Genomic DNA, 19413 nt, shown 5'->3' on the forward strand with positions numbered 1-19413 from the left:
AAAAAAACTAGGCCACTTAGACGAAAAAACGGCTAAAAACGGTTATCTATATGTGCCATTCAGTCAAAAACTACTTTTCAATGTCAAAAAGTCATTCACTAAACGCAGCGCATGATCAAAAAACTTCTCTCGCTCAGAAAAAATTAGTTCACACTGCAATTTTACTCGCTTTCGCTTTTAGGTCAAAACATCGTCTGAACGAATAGTACTTCCGGTAAAAAAAAAACCTTAAGAAAACCAATACTCCTCTTCGAGTCGTAAAAAAAACCAAGAGAAGGCCAATAATAGCCTCAGCTATCGCTGTGCGGCTATTAATAATGATTTTCTTAAAGAAAATCAAGTTTCTGCATTGCTCTAATTTTAAATTTTTTGTTTTCTAGTCAGATTTTTTTTGTTTCTTAGAAGTACCGAACGCAGCCTCCTTGTTTCTCTTTCTAGTATAAAAGTTTCTGAATCAGTGATGGCGACAGCCGGATTTGTGAATACATTTTTTAAAGACTAGAAATCTGTCTTCAAGCTCGGAAACTTATTCAAACTTCAATATATCACCTTTAATTAAAACTTACATCGTTTTCATTTTGTTTTGCCTTTTACGGCATACACATTTCAATAGATACACCGTAATGAAAATCGGAAAGGTCACGATAGCAGCCGCTGTTACCCCCAACGTAGCCAGGCTATTCTGCAAAGATATCACATTACTCTCATCAAAGTCGAAAACCACCGCTCGTTTCTGATCAATCAACCAATCAACGATCGCTTCCAATCTGCCGACTGAGTTCTCGGATAAACTCGTTCTAAGAGCCTTTACGTTCTGCTTATATGTGTCTAAGTTCTCGAAAACATTTTCAATGGCTTGGCGAATTTCGTTCTCTGATGGTTCAGAACTGACCACGACTCCTAATTGTCGCTTTCGGATCACTTCGGCTAAGTAGAAATGGTCGCCCCGCTGAGGAGCTGCTATGAAGACCTTGTCACGTGATATGCCTTCTGTGAAACCTCCGGTTGCACAATGGGAAAGAAACGCAACTCTAAAACAGCCGTGAAAGGTGATAAGATGATCACAAATTTAGTTTACGTTGAACACATCAAGTCATAAACCCCTTTTCGTAGGAGAAAAAAAAACAATGATATCTTGTTTAGCGGTTTTCAAAATCTTGAATATCTGGTTTAAGCTTGCGCAATCAATTTTGAAACTCTCCGCAACATAAAGAATGATCGAATAAATTCTCAACTTACACTTTGGGGTGACTCAAAATGTCTCGTTGCGCAACCTTAGCTTGAACAAAGAGACGTGATTGGTCAATAGCATCCATGACGTCATAATTCCAAGTTCTATGGGCCCACACGACGTTGAATAACTCTTGCGATTCAAACACTCTTTTGAGAATCGCTGTCTCTGCGTCCGAGAAGGTGTTTCGGGTTCCGATAGAGACATATAGGATTGGTTTTGTGCTTTTGTCGATGAAGTCAAGTATTTCTGGGTTAACTCGTGACAGCTCGTCAGGTTCATGGGGCAAAAGACCGACAGTGGTAAGTTTTGGGTGAATGTCTCGCCGCGCAAGAATTTGATCGTCTTAAACAAGTTATGAGAGTGAGAAAAGATTCAGAAATAATAACGAAACAAAAAATCAATGCGCCATAAAGATTTTGGAATCTTTTCCGTTGCCGCATTCTATATGTATATGTAAATACCATTGAAAGCCATTCATATATTCCAGATTTTGCGGAAAATATCCAGATTTTGCAGGAAACTTTAACACCAAATTGCTCGTAAATTTCCGCTATTTTTCTAGTAAAGTTCAACTCTAAAATCAAATATGAAATCTTATTGACTGTCGTTGACTTTACGTTCTAAACTCCCATTATTAGTGACAGCAATGAAAATTTCGAATGAATGCTAACTATGATGAAATAAATAAGTTTTCGTAGTTACGGCTTTTGCAGCATCTTCTGAAGTTACAGCATAATTCGGATCAAACCAAAATGACTTCCAAAACGCAGAAACTTAGCAATAAAAATCATTTTTTAACGGTAATGCTGTTTGGTTTCCATCTCCAGAAAATGATTTCAGTACAAGGAGTGCTTTTCGAGAACAAGAATCACAACGAATGAAAAATTTGCTTCAAATATTAGAAAAGGCATAAATTAGTTGATGTTTTCAAGGCAAATTGAGCCTACAACAAAAAAAAATAGTGTTTTAAAATTGATGTTCTTAAAGAGCATAAAAACAACTTACGATGTCTTAAATCAGAGTTTGTTATCTTTTTTGCTTTTAAAAACAGAACTTCGAACTTCAAAGTAGAAAAAACGTCAAGATCATTTGAAGGTGATGCTTCTTGGGAGTTGTGTTCAGGTCAAATTGCCTTTTTTGCAGGAACCAACTTTTTGCTGACCTTGAAGCACCAATATTAATATCAAACAACAATTTGACTCATTAAATTATTTAGAAATAAGCAAAAAGAGAAGCCGCGTGTCCAACAAGGTTTTGTGTTTGAAAATAATTGAGCATATTTTCAAACTGCAGTTGATTAGTTTTGAGCAAAGTACGAAAATTTTTTTTCGACCCATTCCATTCACGTATGGAAAAATTATTACCAGAAGTAGGCTTCTTTAGTCCACTTTGATTAAATTTGGTGATAGTACACAACCAAAATCCACAAACACAATCTTTGTTAACTCCAAAGGGGACTAATCCTACTTCAATTTCCATTGAGAGTGCTCTGTAATGAGAGTTTTGCCGTTTTTTGCTAACTTTACTCTTGATTATCAAAAACACAGCATTTGTTTTTGATCATTTAACTGACAATTTATCTTCAAAACATTCAAAACATGTGAGTGCTCTTAATGCACAAACAGCAAAAGCATTGCTGGTTTTTTGTCCAATATTGGACTGATAACGTCCAACAAAATTTCAGATTGTAATCAGTCAGTCTTTTTTAAAAAAAAAGAATTGATATTTTATATGATAATTAAAGAAAAAACAACTCAAATCAAAGCTCTGTGTTGATATGTCCAATTGGCATCATATGTTGCTCCAAATAAATTTATCTGGTTTCTTTACTTGGACAATTTAGGCCCTTTTTGACGTCTAATAAGGCACAATTGAACATATAAAAGTCTTATATGTTCAATTGTGCTTATGGTTATGGTTTTAATGGCAAAGGTTAAGGTTTTAACGGCTTCGACACCCCTTTCTCGAAGATTTTAATTGAGTTTTTTTTACATTTGTCTTTAGCTGTCGTTTTTACTGTGTATTTTAAATCGTATGAAAATTCCTGGATAATGGAGTGTCTCATTTGTTTTTATGTAGGAGTAAATGAGCCTATGCTCTGATTTTATTAGACAAGTGATGGCATTCATGGCTTTGAAATCAATTGTTTTTAATAACAAAACGATTCTTAACTTCAAATAATTCTTTTGCCTTTTTGTTACCTAGTCACTCTCGCTAATTACGAGTCACATATGACATTTTGTTCGTCAAGGGATGGTGCAAGTGATGAAAGTCTAATGTTTTTAAAGAATTGGTTATTAATTCACTGGCTACGACTTAGGTTTTTTGCAAAATTGTGATTTTTAATTTTTGTCTATATCTGACTTTCTTTTTGTGACGTTTAGACAAATTCTAAATAATAACAAGTCTCACGTGCTTCGTTTGATTGATTATGAACCTATGTAAGAATTTCACTTTTAAGCTAATGGTTTTCATGACTTTGAAAATAGTTGTTTACGTAACTATTACGAAATTTGGCCTTTTTTTAAATCTTTTTATCTCTTTTTAACCTAATCTCAATAATGAGCGATTGCATACCACATCATTGGCGTACAATGAATTCTGACTTGAACATATTTTGAGCAGCAAAATATGGCATCACAGCTTAGAAAGCGTTTTCTGGAAAGTTTTACCTGAATTGCTGTTGTTGTCTCCATTTGTTGCTTCTTTTTGTAAGCACATAAAACATTGATTGATTACAAGTTTTACTGACCTCCTATAGATGCATATATATGTGATCATAGACATGTTGGATGTTTGCAACTGAAAATTTAAGCCAATTTTTCAACTTTGATGTTTTTTGTTCTTTTTTCTATTTGTTACTGGGCCCTATTATGGATTGAATGCATATCTTTTCTAGTGAAAAATAAGTTTTTCTAGTTTCATTTTTATCTGACGCTATTTTCACCTTGTTAAAAAAATTTTAAAAAAATGGATATAATGTTTTGGATATAATTAATGTCTATTGTTATTGATGCTTGATTTTGCTGTTCGTCTTGACCTGCTTTTCTAACAATGGCTGATCTGATCAATCTAATGCTGCCTTTCACACTCCACTGAGTTATTTGCGTTGGAGGCGATCTTTATCTTCGTACACATTTTTTTCTGAGAATTCCTCGAATTTTTTGGGGTTTTCTATCTGTTCCTCATTTGGTAGAAATTTGGCAGAACAAAAATGCGGAGGAGTGGATTGTTTTGCGCAAACGCTCATTATCGAGCCTCCCTGTTTTATTATTATGTCAAAATTATTCGTTATCATCGTGGTTTTTGAGCTAATGCTCCGGCATACCACTTGTGTTACATAATCGTGATTTAATCTAACTGATTTTTTTAAATCTATCTCATTTAATCTGACTGAATCAGTATCTAATTATTATTAATATTTGTTGTACAGTTGGTCTCATATATTTGTTCTACATTGTTCCGTAAAAACAATTGTGAAGTTGATAAGTTAAACAAAAAAAAATTGCTAATTTTTTTATTTTTCGAACTTAAAATTCTCAATTCTGTCAGTGCTTTGAAGCAGGTGTAAAATTAATTTGAAATGAAAAATTAGCATCAATTTAGGCAGAATAATGCGTTAGGATCTGATTGAATAGAAAATTTTCTTATAAAAGAAAATTAGATCCCTATTCACAAAGCATTCCTTTATTTTTCAGTTTGATGAAAGGTGGGTTTTAGCAAGAGCTCTGATTTCGGTAAATTATAAATTTGGACAGAAAACAGAACGAAATAGGTCAATTGGTTATTAAAATTATTATCCCCTGCGTTATCTGATTATAAAAATGATTATCCCCTGCGTTATCTTGCAAGATGCAAAAAGCACAATTTTAATTAAAAATAGCCGCCACTTCAAAGTTAGGTTTTTGGTGGAATTTCAGATAGAGCAGAAAACACAGGCATTAGTTTAATGAAAAGTTTTTTGTTAGTGCTGTTAAATTTTTTAAATTTTTTAAAAAGAAATTCAATGCGTATTTCGTGTTTGAATAGGTCGAAACATTAATTCATTCGCAAAATTTAAAAAATACTTGTTTCTTTGAGATGCGTTTATTGTTGGAAATTTCAATTTTTTTTCTGTGGGCACTTATTGTCATAAAAAGAAGATTAGTTCTTACGATTAACAAGGATGCTCGTTAATGTGCGTTCTCACATGATGTTCCAAACCGAGCTCATCGACATTTTTGACTTAATTGTCAACCAGATGAGATAATCGAAAATAGATATTTGAGTTTAAAAAAATCGTAAAACAAATGAACGACTAATTGATTTACATAACACCACCCCCCGATGCAGCGCTCACAAGATCTGCCACTCGAAAGACTACGAGGAAAAAACAAAGGACAAAATAAGCAAAAACAATTTTTTTAGCGAATGTGCTAAAAGAAGAGAAAACGAAACACAAATATTGACCACTCACAAAACTTTCATGAAAACGCATATTGTCCAACAAACAAAACTTCAGTTGCGACATGATATCAGTGGAAAAATGTTTTTTGAATTACAAGAAATGGATTCTCTCATTGATGAGTATAAGTTACAAGTTGACGAAAAGAACAAAAACTGAAGAACATAAAAAAGTCTTTAAGTGACTTTACGCCCGATTTTTTTGCGTTTTGCTTTGCCTAAATTTTTCTCGCGTTTACTTTTTTAAACAGCTGAACTCCAGTGGCGGCAGTTTACTACTAACAATCAAATAAATTAGCGTGCCAAAATTGGCGTAAATGTTTCACTTGAAATCCTAATTGTGATCATTTTATCCCCCCTCCCTAGTGAACTTAGTTCCGTCCTCCTAAAAGCTATCCCTCCCCCAGAGTTCCGACGGTAGACGGTTGTTTTGTTTTGTTTATTTGTGAAGCCAAACTGTCTATCAGGAAACATTTGAAAATACTGAAATAATTCTATTGTTTATTGATTATTATTTTCTAAATCTTGCTCCCTAGAATGAGAAGTGACTTCAAAGATCAATTTTTGTGCCAGTAAAAGTTGTTTTTTTGTTGTCAGTTTAAATGCGGGATCTGACGGAAAAAATGATTGCAGATTTAAATTTTTAAGTTAATGATCTGGTTGCATTGAATCAATGTTACGCTTTCTCTTTTTATTCTTGTTTTAGCCTTACCTACTAATTATTATGTTTTGTGATCCAATTTCAGTTGTACTCATTTCAATTTTGACGCCACATCTCCAATTTTTGTCCATTTGAAAGGGTTGGGGCAACTCGAAGTTTTTAAGTTTCTTACGGTTTTCGAATTCCTTAGGACAGTTTTAGACTAACTCGAGTTTTTTTTATCAGGGCAAAATGATGCACACCTAAGATGAATCGCGATACAATTGCCAATCGCATGAGAAGTTCTGTCTGCTTTAAATGTTTTTAGTTGGCGTTGAAAGCATGTCGAAGAGAGCATATCCGGTTTTAAGCATTTTTGAAGAGCTGTTTCTTGTTTTCAACTGACAAAAATTAGTGATCTGCTTGGTACATAATTACTTTTGTCTTATTTGGCTCAAATTTGGCCGGTATAGTGATAGATTCAGATGCATTTTTTCAACTACTCCTGTCGGAGAAATGAGTTAATGCAGGAATTGTTGTCACTTGTCTGTGTATTAATTAGCACATCAATGTTCTTATCGGAATGAATGTTGTATAGCTGAGGCGGAATTGGTTCTCTGTGATAAGATATCTGGAGTCTCAACATTGAGTTTTTTGATGTTTGAATTCATATGATTAACAAGGACGCTCATTAATGTGCGCTCGCGCATGATATTCCGACCAGAGCTCATCTCCAGATATTTGAGTTTTAAAAAGTTGTTACGCAACCGAAATACTAATCGAATTACATAATACCATGCCTCAAAAGATCTAACTTTGGAAAAGTTACGAGGAAAGAAAACAAACAACAAAATAAGCAAAAACAAAAAAAATGGCGAATGTGCTATAAAAGAAGCGAAAAGAAACACAAATTTTGACAACTCATAAAATTTTTATGAATACGCATATTGTCCAACAAAAATAACATCAGTTACGACATGATATCAATTGAAAATTAGTATTTGAACTACAAGGAATTGGATGGAACCTCTCAATGATGAGAATAAGTTACAAGTTGAAAAAAAAACAAAAATTGAAAACTATGAAAAATATTTTAAATCGAACAATATCATACACTTTAATAGTTTTTGTTATAAACTGACTGCATTGAGTAACAGCAAATTCAGAAAAAATTGAGCGGGAAAGATGTCGAACCAAGGAAAAGAGAAGTTTTTGGAAAAACATTCTCTAATTTCATATACTTTTTAACAGCATTAGGGCTGAACAATATGACGTTAAAAGTATGAAATAATAAAAACAAAATTTTTGAGAAAAACAGTTATATCATAGCCATTAAATTCAATAGATTTCAACGGAAGTCAAAAATACGCTATCTTATACTTCAATGAGGAGAAAATAATTTTTGTCAATTATAAGTCATCAACTGGACATCACAATAAGTCTTATGATTTTGAAAAAGAAAAACAAATACATGCAAAAACCAAAAATTCAATTGAAAGGTGCGAGAAGCAAGTGTCGAAGCCATTGAAACCTTAAGGGATTCTCTTAAAACTTTATATGTGAACCAGTGGACGTCTTCTTTAAGCCAATGGGAACTTTCAATGTTGGGTTAGTGAGATATAACTTCAAAGGAACCAAAATTACAAAAAAATCCTAATTTTTTTTCAATTATGAAAACTCGTGACATCGAAGTCATAAAACCAAAAATTATTAGTTAAAACCACTAACAGGTTAATTTTGTATGCCAGAAAAAGGAGAGGGGTTCTGTCTTTACTGAGATTGACTTACAGTTTGACCTTTAATAAAGGTTGGTGTTCAAAAAAACTCGACTTCTTTTTAAAATCTTAACAGCCACTAAATTCAATAGCTTTCAGCGGAAGTCAAAAAATACGCAAACCTATTCCTCAATGGGAATATAAAGATGTTCGACAATCCTTAATCATCAAAAAGATATCACAATAAGTCTTCTTACTATGAAAACAACAACAAAAGCAGGCCAAAACCAAAAATTCTGTAGAAAAGTTTAAGAAAGTCTCGGAGCCATTTAAACCATAAACTGTTCTCTGAAAACTTAATCGTTGATCCATTTAGTATCTGCTCTAAGCCACTGGGAACTATAAATATTAGGATACTGAGAAAGAAAAACTAAATTGTAATCAAAATTACAATAAAAAATGTCCAAAAATTAAAAAGTTATGAGAACTCGTGTTATTGAAGTCATAAAAGCAATAATTGCTGGAAGATAAAACCGCTTACCAGATTAGTTTTAGTTGCAGTAGAAAAGATGGAGATCTTTTCTTTACTGAGATGGATCTAGAGTTCACGAAAATAAGTTTACGGTTGGTTAATGTCCAAAAAAAATTCCAAAATTCTATTTAAAGTGTTAACATCCATTAATTTCAAGAACTTTTACTGTAACTCAAAAAGTACGCTAGATTATGACTCAACGGGAGAACACGAATGTTTGTCATCAATATGTTATCAATAGGACATCACAATAAGTCCTATGGTTGTGAAAACAACGACAAATACAGGCGAAAATCAAAAAAAAATCAGCAGAAGTGCGAAAAGAAAGTGCAGCAGCCATTTAAACCATTACTTTTTCTCTGAAAAATTTATCGTCGTCTTCTCTAAGTCATTGGCAACTATCAATATTAGGATAATAAGACTAATTTTCAAAAGGAACCAAAATTGCAAAAAAATATCTGAAATTTTTTTAATTATGAAAACTCGTGTTATTGAAGTCATAAAACACATAGTTAGCAGATAAAACCACTTACAAGATTATTTTGGTTGTTTTAAAAGGAGCGTGGTTCTGTCATTACTGAGACTGACTTACTAATCATGAAAATAAGTTTAATATTGGTTAAAGTTCAAAAAAAATTCGAAGAATTGTTTTTTAAAGTATTATCAGCCATTGACTGTCCACTCACAGAATTATATAGGTTTACCTAATGCATATTTGGAAATCAATCGCCCTTGTAGTTAATTAGTCTATGGCATACGACTCCCAAAGTTTATTAAAATCCCAAAAAGAAAATCAAATTTTCATTAAAAATTTCAAAAACTCAGAGTTGAATACAAAAAAAAACACATGTGTGATCGCTTGAGAACAAATATTTTGTTCATTGGGTATCAGTTTACTGTAAATGAGGTTTGTCATTAACAGAACCTCGATATGAAAAGTGACTAGTCTCTAAATGACTAACATGACAGTAATCAATAGGAAAATTTTTCTAAAAAAAACTGCTCTCAAATTGTACTCGAGTTTTTTATAGTAAACTTCCCCATGAGACCAGAACTAGCCTTTTTATCGGTCTATTGGTAGCACAAAATTGATTCATTTTGCAGCGTGAAATGTAATTTTGAAAGAATATTTTTTATAGAAAGGCCTTAGTTTGAATAAAATTTTCGCAAAAAGTGAACAAAATCATGCAAATATGTGTTCACACAAAATTTAAAACCTCGATAAATCCTCGAAAAATACGAACTTAAAAAAATATTTTAATTCCGTATTCTACGCTGAACGAGCTTTTTAATGATACCACTCTGTGCGATGAATATATCGATCGGCCAAAATTGACTGAACAAAAAAAAACATTTGAGTTTATAGTTCCTCCCCCACCAGTGGGTCGGAACAATTAATTATGATGAATCATGTTGAATCATGGATCATGTTGAATCACATTGTGCACTACAATTTGCACTCGAGGGCTCAAGCTCAGCAACTGTTCTGTGGAAATCAATTATCTCCAACATTAAAAAAATCTCTACAATAAAACAACTTTTTTAGGGCTTAAATTGTAGGCTTGCAGCAGACCCTATGTCTGCAACCTGAAAAAATTTTGTTATTTTTAAGACAAAAAATGGGTGCTTTTACGTGTCTTTTTAGGGGAAAAGACAACCCTTGTGTATTTTTTTAAATAGTTTTGACCGCTTTTGACCGTTTTGAGCAGCCAGAATTTTAAGGGTGGTCTTTTTTGGCCAGTATTTTTTTTCGAAATTACCGTTTTTGACGATTATTTTTATAGCCGGATTGCCGTTTTTGAGCGTTTTTAGATCATAAAACTATTAATTTTGAATAGCGGTATAGAGTGCGAAAATTAATTCGATCCGCATCTGGGGAACAGAATTTCTTCATCGATTCTAATTGCGCTTACCAAAATATGCAATCAAAGGGTAACTGTTGGTGACATGGAAGATGTTATCGAAAACTGGTTTGTTCAACTCGTGCCTTAACTGCTCAAACTCTCCGACTGCGTTCCGCGTGAACAACCAGAACAGTGAAATGAGCACACGGTACCAGTAAGCAGCACACAGTTTAAAGTACCATTCGGGTCGAGACGAGTCGGGAATGTGATTGAATGTGAAACCCAAGCCCAAATTGTATCCTTCGGCATGCATTGATATGGGGGGAATACTCGGGCGAAAAGCTATGGCGAATGGGATGTCGTATTTTTGGGCAATTGTACCGGTTGCGAGGCAGATGTTGTCAGATATGATCAAATCGGGTCTGTCTTGTTGGATAAGTTGTTCCACAGCTTGAGTGGGGTACAGAATTTCACCTGAAAACAATTTCTTGAGTTATTGATTCTTAGGTGTCTATTCAATTATTTCAGATCATAAGATGCGGTCATTTAATTGTCGGTTTTATATCACCAATAGTTTTCAAAATGCCAATTTTTTGCTTTTTTCATTGCATTCAGTGCATATATATATACATATTTTTTATTGTATTCTGACAGTTGAAAATGCGAAAGTAAAGTAAAAAATATTCGCAGTTTTAGTTTTATTTTAAGTACTGCGGATGCTCATTCCGTTGTGGTATCTGCAGAATTTTGGATGATCCTAAAATCGTCAGTTATCAATCGCCTTTCTGAAAATCTCAAAACGGTGAACTTAATTTATAAAATTTTATTTTAAATTTTATCGTTGGAGATGCTATAATGCAGTGGGCTCAACGGTTTGCAAAGTTTGTGACCTACATTCATCACTTCAAACGCCTTCGCTACTATTTTTGACGTAATCTAAACGAAACCTCTGTAAATTTATGTCAGTGTATTCTTACAAAATTCCCAACTGAGATATAGGAAGGTTCAGTTGATCTATACTTGGTCATATAAACCCTACTAATTGCCAGATCTGTTCCTGAAACATAAATTCAAACCTCTGGTGTAGTTGAGAACATATTCCGCCCCAGATATATTTGGATCCTTGCTGGGATAGTACCACACCCCAGTGTCAAATATATTGATGCCGTCAATTCTCTCGGGTATGTCACGACACTGCCCACCTGTTACGTAACTCACTCGGTACTTGTTCCGACTACTCGCTTCATTCTGCAATGAATGTACCATGTGGTTATGTAACATTGCATGTGAATGGCAGCCCACAACTAGTGCTACGTGCTTGCGCGCCGCCATCTTTGGTTGGAACTCTTCTGCTCTATCACCATCGTCTGATTGGGCGGTTTTGGGCAGCCCGTTGCTGTTTTTAATGTTCAAGTTTTCAGCATTGATATCGCTAAAATACGAAGCGATAAAAAGAGCAGTCAAAAATAAACGCCTAACATTTTGCATCGTGATCAATTTAGAAAAGTGTAAGTCTTGTTTGAAGTAAGACCTCCAATTTTATTACTGCTGCAAAATATTATGTAACTAGTAAAGTAGTTATGATTAAATGTAGTTAGTATATTTGTCAAACGTTATTTGCTGTTGGACTGATCGGTTGATAGATTGCTATGCCGGATGTTTGGTTTATCGTAAGAGCTTTGAAGCGTGCATCAATGCGGCTTATGTAGAACATGCATTTATGTTTTGTCGCTTGAATGCTTGAATTTCACTGAGGCAATGCTCAAAGTTCACAGAAATGTTTTGAAAGAAGACATTAGAGGATCAATGACCTGATCAGGGCACTGTACTCCCTAGTTACGAGCGGATGCGAATCTTGCAAGATATTTGCAAGAATCATGCCAGAAATTAATCTTGCCTCAAAAAATAAAAAGGCCGTTTATAGTAGTAGGAAGTGATTTAGATACAAGATTGTGACTTCAACACAGCTTTCATGACGCATAGAAGTCCCACAGGAAATCAAATTTTTGCACGAAAATTGCTAGATTTCGCCTTCTCAGAAAGGTGGAAGGACTTTTTTGAGAACAAAAATTTCTGAAAAAGGGATAAAAACATGTTTTTTTTCTGTGTCAATTTCCCTTATAAAAAACTTGTAAGGGAAATTGTAACTTTTTATTGGAATTGTAACTTTTTTCTTACAAGTTTTTTGACACAGGGTGCTCTGTCAATTGACATATGATGATCACTAGCTTTATTTTTCCGTAGATTTCTGGCTCGGTTAGTTCCTGTTTTGTGGTTTGCTCAATTCAATTCGTGCGTTTTTGCGCAATTTCAAAAATAGTTGTGATAGGCTTTGCAAGGTATTCATTACAAAATTGGTAAACAATCAAAGAATAATTGACTGATAAAACAATCTTGTGGTTACGACCAAAGTTTTAGCCCAATGCGAGATAACAAAATAGAAATTAGTCAGTGCATATTAAAAATGAAGCTTAATTCACTGAAGTTTGAAAAAAAAAACATTGATCTAAATAGAAGACAGATTGTTGGAATTGTAACTTTTTTCTTATAAGTTTTTTCTTTTGTCAGGAAAGATGTTTTACTCTAATGTAATTCTAGGTGTGTTTTCACTTTTTGCGGTCGCTGAAATAAAAAAATTGTGAAAAATCAGTTTTGAATTCAACTTGATATGAAATCATCCAACATTTGTCCTTAACAAATTGTCGGCATTCTATGTTTGTAGTTCATAATTTTAGTTCAACCAACCATCAATTTGCAGTCAAATTAGTGACTGCAGACATTAGAAATTCAGATTTTTGAAGAGCATACGAAAACGATAAGAGAAACAAAGACAAAAAAATTGGTGGGAAGATTCTAAAAAATCGAAGCCAGCAGCTAAACTTTTTCATTTTTTCTGCATCAAAAATTCAGGTCAAAATGAAAATAAAACGAGTCGTGGTCCCCTTTGAAGTCTACTTATGATCGCGCCATCAAAAAACAGACGGGGGTTGAAGTGCTTTTGAAGGTTACACAGACAAAGACAAGCTCTTGAAAAAAGCTAAAACCGGATTCCAACAGATTTTGAACAACAGGAAATCTGATCTTAGGATATGACATTACAAAACTAAGAGCGATTTAATAATATCATGCAAAATATCTCTTCTTTTGATTGTTTATCAATTTTTGTTCACGAAAACTTTGCAAAACCTATCATAACTTTTTTTGAAATTGCGCAAAAACGCACGAATTCAATTGAGCAAGCCACAGAACAGGAACTAACCGAGCCAAAAACGTAATGAAAAATACGGCTAATGATCATCATATGTCAATTTGAAGAAAGTCATAGACGCACCAACTGAATTAAACAAAAAACTGCATGACCACAACAATTCAATTCCCAGCGCGAGGTCGGGTTGGAGTCCAGTTCTGAATCATTAAATCTCCATTATGTTTTTTTCCTGTCAAAAATTCTGTTCATGGCACTTTGTACACAGTTCATTCTAAAAAATTTAGCAAATTCTGTTTTTTTCCGGTAGTCTGACTTTATCACTTGCAAATCTCTGCTCAGTCTGTATTTTAGGATGACTTATCACTGGATTCTTGCTGATCATCATGCAACACACGATGACTCATCGCTGGATTTTTACTGTTCAGAATGAAAAAAAACTGGTTTTTTACTGCTCATACTGTGCTCAAGTATGACCTAATCTGGACTCTCTATGGTCATCCTGATCTGAAGGAAGATTTACCGAATGTCATAGAATAGTCTCATAAAGTTTACTTTTCTGTAAAAAAAATGACCAGTTCTGATAAAGAAAATTAAATTTTCAAGCGTTTCTTGATGACAATTAGTGAGACAGTCCTCTATAATGATAAGTTTTCAGTTTATTGATTAACAATGCGAACTCTGAGAATGCGAACTCTGGGGAAGTAATGCAAATTCTGGGGAGTGACCTCTATCTGTGGTGGGTGTGACCTCTATCATCGCTATCATTCTGTGGTCAATTCGAGGAAACTGTTTGTGATATAGGCTCAGACGAACTGTTCCAATCTCCGTCCAATGGGTCTGACAGCATCCAGAAGTGTCACTACCTGCCACATTTGGAAACTCCACAAGTTCTCCATGACATCAGATGATCCACAACAAGCTGACAACGTCCCGTTTTGACCAGACACAATCCAATTTGATGATTCATACATCTGAAACAAATCTGAGCAGCCAACAACAGAATTTGAAGGCAGAGTAAAAAAACACCAAATTTAGTTAAGAAGGGCTTGCAGAAAATTCAAGGTTACACAATATTACAGGGTACAATTTAAAACAGAATATGACAGAGCACAACAGAGTAAGAACAGAGTACAACAGAGAAAAACAGAGTGCAATACACTTCAGCACGGACAATTACTATCCTTTTACCAATAAATGACAAATTCCTCGAAAACTGAGAGAATCCGTGCAGCCATATGTCAATATCCCTCCCCATATCGGTTGAAACGAAACGTGTTCAAGTGGTGAAAGTCTTCCTTTTTAACAAGTTTTGTACTTTTAAAGTGCACACCAAGTTTTTCTGACAAAGATGCATTATTATTTGAGACTACAGTTGGTTTCAAATCACGACGACGCATGTGTCCTGCAAATTTGACAAGTGTTCGCCAAATTGCGTCCTTAAATGTAAAAAATCTCGACAAAATGTAATTATGGCTTCTTTGTTGAACATCAATGTCACCGACGATCACAAAAACATGGGTAAATTCCCTCGCGAACTTTCTCGGATTCAGCCCTGAATTGGACTGGCGCTAGGCTCCGGGTTCCTTTATAAACTTAAAATCGTTCCTTTAAATAGTTTGCTGCGTCTGCTTATTGGCAGTTCGAACGAAGAGTTCAAACTGGTTGTATAAATTGCGTCAGTGGGAAAAAACCTCTCATTTGTGTTTAACGTAACGGCATTTTTGCAAATCCATGAAATCAAAAAAAATTTTTCCAATTTTCAGACTATTATGTTGCCCAATGGATGCAAAAATTATGGAGAGAAACTAAAGGAGGGATTTTTGAAGCAAATAATTTCAAGTAAACTTGAATCAGGTAAAAGTCGGCAGCAACTAGAGCATAATTTTTTTCATTTATTGAGACAAGTAGTTCCAAAAGTCTTCAGACACATATCACGTAAACTGTTTTTTAAATAACACTTTAGTAACATCTTAAAGTAAACTGTCAGAAATTTAATCCAATATAATGAATGTCATTAGTCATCCGTGTGAGGTAAAAAAGGGGTTTGATTTGATATCAATACATTGAGATGTTTTTACATAAATGCGTATATAAATTTATTTGACGGTTGGCAGACACATGGTTGAGAAAAAAAGTATTTCCGGATGAAGTAAAAATTTACCCTCAATCAAAACTCGTCTCTGAACAGTCCATATATAATAATAACTTTGTTATTTAGAGTAAAAAATAATAAGACAATGAGATTAACTGAGCGCTGACATCGAAACCAAAACTACCCTCAAATAGTGATCATCTTACCCTAACAGAATCACTTAAGATTTGTTCCAAAAGTGAAGTATTGGTAAATACATATAAAACATCTCTACATTCGTAAAATCAAATCATTTTACTATACAACTCGCAGACTGGTGCTGGGTGTGTAATCATTGTGTCCAAAACTGAATACAAGAAAACAAAACTAAGATCGAATCGTTGTTGTTAACATTTCGATTGAAATAATCTTGAAAAGAATTCGGGTCAAAAAAAATTTTTTTTTGTATGATTCTTCATACTGAGCATAATCTGTATTGAAATCCTGCATTGATGGCTGATTGATCCAACTGACGCAGATTTTATATCTGAACAAAACAATTAGAGCAAAACTGGCTAACTGAATGTCACATGTTTGAAAAGTCATTTTGTAAAGAAACATTGCGATTTGTTTAATAAGAAGCAATGACCTGCGAAAAAGATAAGTTAGCCAATTATTTTGAAACCCAAGGAAAACAACAAAAGAATAACTAAATAACAAAAGTATAAGGCAGCAAGCCAATTATTAAAATTGCAACGAAAAAACACAAAAACACCAACGTGATGCAAACAGACAAATACCAAAGCAAACCAGCAGAAATTTTTGTGCCAAGTTGAACAATTGGACAAAAGTGCCACCGAAGGCACAAGGATTTGCAAGGAAAACGGAGCGCGAGAAGAAGGCACAACAAGTAACGCACAGAATTGCAAAGATCAGGTGTCATGCTAGCAATGCATTACGATTGGTGAGGGGAAAGAACACGATGCTTAACAAGCAATGAGACATGCGGGGAAAGTTGAACCATCGATACTTTATAAAAGGAGGACGCTAATTTGAAAAAAATCTTTTTAGATAGACGCAATACAAGCCATAATAATGATGAAATGATGTTGCCAACTCCAAATTTTTTCTTTTTTTGGAAAATCAGCCTAAACCAAAAAAAAATTACTGAACGTCAAACTTTTCCCTCATATTGAAAAGTTCCCTCATGTTAAAAAAACCTGTATTCGATTCTTTTTTTTTGACGGGCTGATTAGATCAAATGACGCAGACATTATTGATAAAGAGATCTCTCAGTTGAAAATAGCAGAAATAACATTATGTATTATTGATATGGTTAATTCAAATGACGAAGCTTTTGCATTTAGGCAGAACTATTAGCTCGATACTGGCAAACTAAATGCTACATCTTTGATGGGTCATTATGTGGAAACTGTCCCTTTTGAAAAGTGCTACTATATGCAAATATGATTTGGAAACAAACTAATTCGAAAATCAGGTTAAAGAAGAAGAGGATAACTAAAAAACACGGTATTAATGCAGCAGGCCATCTGTCAAAACCGCAACGCGGTTAAAGGTGGCAATTTGAAAAAAAAATCAACTTAAATAGACACAAAACAAGACATAATGCTGGTGAAGAGATGCTGCTTGTCTCTAAACTTTTTTTTCTAGGACAAATAGGTTAAACCAACAAATAAACAACTTTACTGAACATCAAATTTTTCTAGAATTGTTTTTTCAAGTTGAAAATAAACTGCATTCAATTAAGATATCGACGGGCTGGTCGGATCAATTAAAGCAAACATTATACATGGAGAGCTCATTCATTGGGATACTGGCAAATTGAATTGTATTGTTTCTAGATTAGAGTTTTCACATTAGAGTTAATCATTCACAGGCATAGTATAGGTTTGCTTTTCAGTTTCATTTGAACAAATGAGTTGTAAACATTAATAAGACCTAATCTAACAAATTTTGTTCTATTTCTCACAGGGACCGATAACTTGGAAAAGGGGCAAGATAACCAATTATTTTGAATTTCCATTGAAACAAGAGCAGAATACCTAAAAAGAGCAGAATGTAAATACAGAAGCTGATTTAAAAAAAAACAGAACAAAAATTCAAAAACATAACCCAAAAATCCCACCACGCAAAAATTCCACCAACTTCTTAACGCAAAAATCCCACCAACTTTTTTGCTAACAAGTTGCCAAATTTTATCGCACAAAACGTTAACCCGACAAATTTGCAGGAGCGGCAACAAATCGGGAAAATTAAGGAAAAGAACCGTGATGATCGAGGGATCGCGGACTTTGTAAACTCCTTCAAAGATCTCTATATGCCTAATATCAAATCCGATTACTATACAACTCAACGACTGGTGCAAGTTGTGTAATCTTTGCATCTAAAACAGAAAACAAGAAATGAAACAAAGATTGTACTTTTTTCAACAATTTGAATGAAATAATTTTGAAAAAATCTCAGGACCAAAAAACTTCAGTTTTTGCAATCCGTTTCTTTCAAATGAACATAATCTGTTTTGAAACTGTACAGTCATGGGCTTATTGGTTCAACAAACGCAGATGTTATTTCTGATTAGAACTGATAGCTCAGTACTTGCAAAATAATTGTATGAAAGGGTTCATCAAACAAATTTAAGGGGTCCCTATGTGAAACTTTTATTGCTGTTATTGAAAAAAAGTATTACTTGCGCGAAATTGACATGGTAACGAACAAAACTGAAACTCAAGGAAAACCAAAAATGATCAGGAAAAAAATAAGAAAAAAACTAGGACAGCAGGCCAATGAGAAAATTGAAGAAAAATACACAAAAACATCAACATGAGGCAAACAGACGGACACGAAAATAAACCAGCAGACGTTTTTTGCTGCCAAGTTTTACAATTGGACAAAAACGCCGTCCTAGGCACAATACATCGCACGGAAAATGGAGCGCAAGAAGAAGGCACAACAAGTAACGCACAAAATTGCAAGGATCAGGTGTTTTGCTAACAATGCATTACGAGTGATGACCGGAGCGAAGAACTCTATGCTTAACAAGCAACAATACATGCAGGGAAAGTTTGAATGGTCCATAATTCATAATAAGAGGACGGTAATTTGAAAAAAAATCCTATTAGACAGACACAATATAAGTCTTAATGTTGGTGAAATGATACGGCTTGACTCCAATATTTTTTTCTTTTTTGGGAAAATTAGCATAAACCAAAAAAAAAACATTATTGAACGTCAAATTTTTCTAGATTTGTTCCCTCATTTTGAAAATAATCTGCATTCAAGTCTTTTTTGACAGGCTGATTAGATCAAATGACGCAGACACTATTGATGAAGAGATCTCTCATCTCGATACTGGCAAATTATATATTATTATTCTTAGATGAAAATTTTATTTATTAGAGTTAACTATTCAGAGGCCTAACTTTGCTATTCAGTCTCATTTGAACAATTGAGTTGTAGAAATTGATGAGACATAATGTAAAAAAATTGGTTCTGTTTTTCACAATGAGCTATAACATGAAAAAATGACAAGATAAACAATTGTTTTGAAACTTTATTGAAACAAAGCAGAATACCTAAAAACAGGCAGAATGACAATAAATAAGGTCAGTTAATGAAACTGGAACAAAAAACTTCAACAGCACCTATTATAATCCATTCTACAGCAACGCAAAGATCTTACAAGAATTTTTTGCTACCGAGTTGCGC

The 19413-nt window shown here is 33.9% G+C and overlaps 1 protein-coding gene across 1 annotated transcript; it reads right to left on the reverse strand.

The window, feature by feature from the left end:
• Positions 1-536: 536 nt before the first annotated feature.
• On the reverse strand, positions 537-12125 carry LOC142345971 (UDP-glycosyltransferase UGT4-like). Its single transcript, XM_075398443.1, has 4 exons — positions 11485-12125; positions 10478-10882; positions 1240-1576; positions 537-1031 (listed from the first exon to the last, which is right to left on the reverse strand). The coding sequence occupies exons 1-4, from the start codon at positions 11894-11896 to the stop codon at positions 563-565; spliced, it is 1623 nt and encodes a 540-aa protein (XP_075254558.1). The 5' UTR covers positions 11897-12125; the 3' UTR covers positions 537-562.
• Positions 12126-19413: the final 7288 nt, after the last annotated feature.

The sequence above is a fragment of the Convolutriloba macropyga genome, chromosome 1 (genome assembly GCF_964194025.1).
Source record: "Convolutriloba macropyga chromosome 1, txConMacr16.3, whole genome shotgun sequence".
Classification (NCBI taxonomy): Eukaryota; Metazoa; Xenacoelomorpha; order Acoela; family Convolutidae; genus Convolutriloba; species Convolutriloba macropyga.